The sequence below is a fragment of the Plectropomus leopardus genome, chromosome 9 (genome assembly GCF_008729295.1).
Source record: "Plectropomus leopardus isolate mb chromosome 9, YSFRI_Pleo_2.0, whole genome shotgun sequence".
NCBI classification, from domain to species: domain Eukaryota; kingdom Metazoa; phylum Chordata; class Actinopteri; order Perciformes; family Serranidae; genus Plectropomus; species Plectropomus leopardus.
Genome location: NC_056471.1, coordinates 28,235,338 through 28,242,580, shown reverse-complemented (window position 1 = coordinate 28,242,580; position 7,243 = coordinate 28,235,338). Strand labels below are relative to the sequence as shown.

The 7,243-nt window shown below is 38.3% G+C and overlaps 1 protein-coding gene across 1 annotated transcript in view; it reads left to right on the top strand.

Moving 5' to 3' along the window:
- The first annotated feature begins 209 nt into the window (after positions 1 to 209).
- Positions 210 to 7,243, top strand: part of LOC121947781 (teneurin-3-like) — a 173,716-nt gene continuing 166,682 nt past the window's right edge. Inside the window, exons 1-2 of the mRNA XM_042492896.1 lie at positions 210 to 480; positions 2,667 to 2,942. Of these exons, the coding sequence (XP_042348830.1) occupies positions 210 to 480; positions 2,667 to 2,942 (547 nt within the window). The remainder of the gene's footprint in view (positions 481 to 2,666; positions 2,943 to 7,243) is intronic.

Below are 7,243 nucleotides of genomic sequence, written 5' to 3'. Positions count from 1 at the left end.
TTCTCCAGGTAGAGTGGGTGGAAGCCTGAATGGACTGAGGAAGAGCCTGACAGAGGTTAAAAAGTGGGGAGGGGAGTTTGGGGGCCAAGTCGGTGCAGAATCACAACCGGAGGAGGAAAAGGAGGGGGAGAAAGGAGCGAATAAACCAGTGGTGAGTCTCTCAGGAGAGGGCGAAGGGGAGGGAGTTGGATACCCAGCATGCGGGCAGCATGGAACGGGTGAGGGAGCAGCGGCCTTTCTGCTCGCTGTCCAAGAGCCAGAGAGACCGAGAGAGATACTGCGAGAGAGACAAGGATCGGGAGCGCCGTTACACCGCCTCCTCTGCCGACCGCGAGGAGGGAGCCTGCCGTGTACCCACTCAGAAATCCTACAGCTCCAGCGAAACGCTCCAGGCCTTTGACCATGACCCTTCACGAATGCTGTTTGGAGGCAGAGTCAAGGAGATGGTCCACAAGGAGAGTGTGGAGTACAGCAGGCCAGGTTAGCGAGAGCAAATGTTTACTCTGATTTTTCAGCATTTGTCAGATGTATCTCTGTAATGTGAGCTAAGAAGTGTGGTTATAGAGGCTGACATGGATAAGCAGAAGACAATTATGTTTAACTTTAAAGCCCACATTATGACCTTGGCAACCTTGGCTGCTAAAAGCATGATTAGTAGTTAAAAATATCTTTTAATTTAAGAACTTACAGTTTTCATCTCCAACTCTGTAGATACATTTAAATATGACAAACAACAAAATCCCTATATCCACTTCATTTACTGATGTTAAACAGTGTGAAACGTCTTTAGTAAAAGACCATAAATGCAGGGATTTTGTTTTTTTGTTGTGTTTACTCAATTTTGCAGTTTTATCTTCCACTAATTCTCTGCAAGTTTGACAGGAAATAACGGCACAGTGCTAGGATGCTAGACAGCAGTAAACACAATTAGATGATGTCAAACAAAAGCACAATTTAGTTTCCCCTAACTTTCACACATAGGGTGGGATACATATGGCCTTATAAAATGTTCCCACTCTGCAGGACTATGTTAAAATAATACATAAAAGTGCTCAGTAAATAACCCTGTCGTTTAATTGGCTGCTAGAAAGTGCTCTAATTTCTGTAATTAAAAAAGTTTGAGCAGTTTATTCTATTTTATGGCACTCCTTTGGCTCATAAGATTGCAATTAGAAAATCTGTCCATTACTCCCTTACATTTTCTCGGTGCTAATTGGTGCCCATTTCAAAATTAATGGGATTATGATGAACTTGTAGGAAGAATGCTATTTTTTTTCTAATTTCCTTTTAAAATCCAGACATTTATGTCAACTGTTTCTCTCATCATCACAGGAAATGTCAGATTTAATGTTATTCATCTAGTAGTGGGGGAAAAAAGAACATATTTTGTGTAAATGAGTGTATATCTGCTCATTGTGCTGTGTGTGTGTGTGTGTGATGGTGTATGAAAATGTATTTATGTAATGATCATTTTAAATGATATGGATTTTAATGTGAGGAAATCTATTTTCTGGAGCATTTTTACATTTTCTGGCATTTTCAGATGTGGTACACTTACTTTGAAAGGGTTTTTCTGCACCATTTCCAACACAAAATACATTATAAAGAAACATTACGCGGAAATATAATAATAATAATAATAATAAAAAAAAAAAATCACTTTGTGACCTCATATCTGACATGAAACATTTCTTAATATCAGATCATTGTGAAGATATTTTAAATTGTGATGCATTATTTTAGTGTGTTTTTACAAATGTTGACTCGTCTGACCTTGAAATCTTAAAAATCATTATGCATCAATAACACTGCAGCACCAGTGATTTCTGTTATGCAAACGTATAAATTGTAAATATTTTTGCTCTCAGACGAGCCCATCTGATGTCGTTTACATACAAAATGCATTTAAATAAAAAAAAAAATGAAGGTTTTAGCAAATATAATTTCAGGTTAATCACATGAAAAATCATTTATGACATTGTGGCTATCGGTTTCATACTGACCAGATGGCACACATCATTACACATGGATGACTACATATAGGTTTTAAATGACAGATATGCAGTGAGTCAAACATTGAGAATATTTTCTTAGAGGCTCATAATGAGGTCACGATGAGGTATTCTTGTTTATTGGCAATACTCCTGCGTCTTAAATTTTATTTATTTATTTCTGCTGAGATGCCGCAGTGTCTTTGAAGGCTTTGCAGGCTATTATTTTATTTGCAGTGAACACCACAGCCTCGAGTAATTCAAATTGTGAAAACAGGCTGTGTGTCTGGACCAGCAAATAAAACAATAAATAATAAATGGGTGGTGGCATTTTTTTATTTATTTATTTTTTCATTTGTCATATGTGTGGATGAACACAAGGATTGTGATTTGAGGTGATTTGTTTGGGATTTAAATGTCTAAAGAAAAATAGGTCATTTAATTTAAAAAAAAAAACGCCCACCTTTTTACAAAATCTAGTTTTGGCTTCAGAAAAGAAAATGCTTCGGAGCATCTTGATAAGCTGATGAGTGTGGGAGGATGTTGTTAAGGCTTTAATTCAACGATTACCCCCTCCCCTTCCACCCTGCTCTTAGGTTAAGTGTTTTCCCTGCTCTCAGCCATTAACCGCGTTGTTGATTGGTTTGTTAACTTTACAACTTCTGTCGTTCACAGGGCAGACGTTTTCGCTGAGGCAACTCGGAATCTGCGAGCCGCCGGCCCGCAGAGGCTTGGCGCTCTGCCCTGAGACGGGCCTCTCCCACCCGCTCAGCAGCTACTCCCGAGGACCGGCCGCTACAGAAAACCATGAACCTGTATCACCGGAACGTACCATGACTCTTTGGGGAACGGGGGCAAAGTCTGGGCAGGATTCATGCCTCTCCAGTCGCTCTAACTCAGCGCTCACGCTCACTGACACGGAAATGGACAATAAATCGGACAATGAGATGGGTGAGTAGGACACACTTTTCATTCTTTTATCTCAAAATGCTTTATTTGTTTGCGGATCAGGCTTTTCAAAGCGGGGGAATCAGTATGTAGGGAAAAAGCAGCAGTAGGTTGGATTATGGTTGGCGCCGAAGCCGGGGCCCTGATTGGTGGAAGGAAGTGGAAGCGCGATTGGTGGGGCTGGTATCTGGAGAGGCGTCTGCAGCTGCCTTTCTTTGGATCAAAGGCGTGATTCCTTGCCGCATGCGGAAAAGAATTTGGCCTTCCGATTGAGCAGTTCCTAGTCACCTGGTCCTTCTCGGCAGGAAGCAAAGGAGTTTGATAAAGTTTCCCCATGGGCTAGCGTATAATCAAAGATAGCTTTGTGTGCCTCAGTCTGAGATTTTGCTTAGAAATTCTGCAGTGGTTGACTGGGCATGCACAATGGCTGATTAAATGGGTACAATGGTTTGAAGTGCAAATTTGATCATGCTGGAAACCTGAGACAGAGGATTGAGGTTCTGTGTTTGAAGAGGGAAGATCTTTGTTGCGTCAAATGGCGGCGATGCATGTAAGACAGCTGCATTGTTGTTGAATTTAAACGTTTTATAGTGTTTGTTTACATGCTGAAAGTCTGGAAATCCTTTATATCTCATGTAATCTACTTTAGTATTTAATTTAGAGTTGGATTTTAGCACTATTTCCTCTTCCAGCATTCTTTTTTTTATTAAAATGCATCACATTTTCTTAGATTATGCTTTAAGTCAGTAATATTTCCCCTGCTGTCATTGAATTTATCCTCTCAGCCTCATATGTTTTAGTCTAAAGCTTTCTTCTCTGACGTTGAGTGCTCCTGACATTGTACATCATTCATCATCATCATAGTGTGAGCCATCACCATTAAAACACATTGAATGTAAAGCCCTAATTATTTTAAGAAACCGATGATCTCAAAGAGTGGCAGGCAGTTAAAATAATTAGGGTTGATTACACTTTCCTGGCAAGAACATTAAAGAGAAGAGTTAAAAAAAAGGGGGAAAATGTCTCGTGTTCGTGCGCTATCAATTTTTATTCTGAAAACATTGGCTACAGTCTGACATTTGAGACAAGTCATTTTCTTAATGGCAGTATTCATCATAGTGAGCTTGTCTCCGGGGGGTAGCTGAGTAAGTCTTTTACCTTTTCAAAATGCCATCAGAATCCAAACCCATGTATTTGTTCCAGCGTCTGGCCTTTGCTTTGGCCTGATATTCTGTATACGTTTATGAGTCACTAAAAGCTCGACCGAACCACAGAGGTGCCGGTAAACATGACCGCTCACCTCCATAGCGCTCGACTCCGGTCATATTTGTTGCTGTACATGCCAAAACCGTATCGCCAGTCGCTGCTGCAAGACAACGCCGAGTCGAGCTACAATAGGTTCTCTATTGAGCTTAGATTGCACCTGCTCCCCCACCACTTAAACTGCATCAGCACACACACAGACGCACACACACGCATACACACTACCCTACAGTACGCCCCTCTGGCTTACCTCCTCTGGAGTTTCTTTTGGAAACGTCTCAAGAAGCTGCTGCTGATTGGCTCTAGTTAACGCAACATCCCACTGAGACTTTATCTAATTCGCTATTGTTTCAATTAGTTTCATTATAAGGGGAAAATAAACAATACCTGCTAGATCTTTATCCCAGGTGCTGTGCCTTTTTAATCTCACAAAAGCAGAAACATCTAAGAACTAATTTATTGGAAGTTGCTCTTTCTGTTCTTTTTAACTGCACTGCATTTTAATATGCTGAAAACGCACAGTGGGAAGAACAATGTGCAATTTAAAATTCCAACTCGATATTTGGAGTCCCTTTTCGTCATCTAGATTTTGAGCCGGAGCAAAGAAAAACCTTGCCCACTGTTCCACCTCTATAGATCTTAGTCTCTCTTCTCTTTTTTTTTTTTTTTTTTTGTCAGGAGGCATTGCACTTTTGACTTTCACTATTTAATGAAGCAGCTAAGAGAAATGACCCATCCAGAGGTTTCCATCAACTGAATATGCATGCAGAAGCTCCGACAAGGGGCCGTTCAGCCCCACTTATTCATAAATGAACTCAATATTTCATTCTAATTCGCTCTGTTCTACAGAGTGTTTCGACACAGACAAGCACCGAAAAGCCTCCGTACGTTTGCAGAGCGCCACATCTGCAAATGTTAACCTTCGTGATCCAAGAATAAGAGGTCCGCCTTTGTTAAAAATGAAACCAGAGTGGTCATCTTGTCGATCTGCAGCTTTAAATGATCCGCTGAGTGCAGCCGCAGAGACAGAATAAGAGCGGTTGTTTTCTCAAGTGGTGCGTTTTGTATTTTGGCACCAGAACGTTAGCTGAAGTATATTTTTCAATTTCTGTGGAATAAAGAGGGCCGACAGAGTGAAAGAGCTGTCAGTTATGCTCTGTGCAGTCGATGATTTTTATGACTTTGTGTCAAGTTTTTAAAAACATTTCATATCCTCATTTTTACCCCTCTTGCATTGTAATAATTGCACTTTTTTATTTTAATGCCATACTCTTTGATGCATTATAGCGGCCTATGACATAACCATTAATATCAGATTTCTTTTTAATGAAGAAGTAGGAAAAAGACACATCTGTTATGCAGCTTTCATTGATTTTACACTTAAGATAATCCCCTGTCAGTGATAGAATCCCTCGAAAACAAAACTGATTGATTAAAGTGTCTGTTTTATTGGTTTTCTAGCTGCAAGAGTGTCCATGTGATCCTAAGCTGCCCTTTGTATATCTCACTAGATGACACCATCCTCTTTACATGTATAGTATTTACTACATGGACAACAAACAGCATTGCTTAAAGTTGAGCCTTCATGTTGCTACGCTGCAAAAGTTCTATTAATCAAGAATTTATTTCTTTATAAAAGAAGCACGTAAAACTCCCGGTAAAAAAGGCACATAATTTTCCAAACATTTACTTTTTAATGTAATTTTATTTTGATTTGTGGTTTATAAAACAACTGATGCAAAAAAATAACACAGGAAGTATGATTAAAATTGCCTGTGCAATGCAGAATTTAAAACAGTTTACAAAATAGTTGTGCTTTCTTCCTAATTTCATTTTTCTCTTATTGTTTTTGATGTTGAAGAAAAATACATATATTTAAGTATATTTATATACATATATACACACTGTGGCTGGGAAATATATCAATATTGTATCAATATCTTGATATGAGACAAGATATTGTCTGAGATCTTGGATATTGTAATATTGTAAATGTTGTTTTTTCGTGGTTTTTAAAGGCTTCATTACAGTAAAATAATGTAATTTTACCAGACTGTTCCAGCTGTTCTGTTACTTAAATAACTAGAATGATTACTATTTACTGGTGACAAACAAATGATTATTCATTAAAAATCTCTTGTGAATATTTTGTGTAAGTACAATCCAATCGATACAATACTTTACAATTGATATTGAGATCACTGGTCAAAAATATTGTAATAATAGATTTTTTCCATATCGCGCTGCGCTTATACACACTTGAATACACATACACATACATACATATACACATATATTTCTACCCATCCTACACTCTGTAGATACTTTCTAAAATTTTATCTGAAATATTAAAGCTTGTCTTTTAATAATCTGTCTGCTTACAGTGATTAACTTGTACATTAATTCAAAAATCCATTAACCATGCTCTCTCCCCTCATGGAGAAATTATTTCATTTCTTGCCTCTTTCTACCTGACAGTGATATCTCACCACACACAAACACCCACGCATACAAGCACATGTTTTTTGGCACACACTCACATATGCTCACTTACTGTCTCATGTTACATTAATGTTGAGACATGTACCAGCTGTATAGTGTCCGTGTCTGCAATAAGTGGCAGTCTCTTAAAAAAAAAAACAGCTTTAAATCGTCTAAATTTTTTTCAGTCAGAATTTAAAAAAAAAAAACAACAACAAAAAACTACTGTTAACTGCTGAGGATGAAGAGAAAAAGAAGTTTAAGCTGCGTTCCCACAGCAGCAGTAGCATCGTCATGTAATCCATTAATTCCATCTGCAATATATGCAATGCATTCATGTGGAGTTATAAAATGTATCAAAATCACTGATGCTCCAGTTGTTTTTTCTGATATCGTTTATTAAACAATTTTTAACCTTTTTATAATATAGCAAATTCAGTGGAGAAAACGTATTTGAGATGTTCTTGTATTTTTACTGACAGGAGGGGGAGGACAGAAACAAGCTGCTTTTCAAACACTAATTACAGATAGATGCAATAAGGTGACCTTGGTCTTTGCTG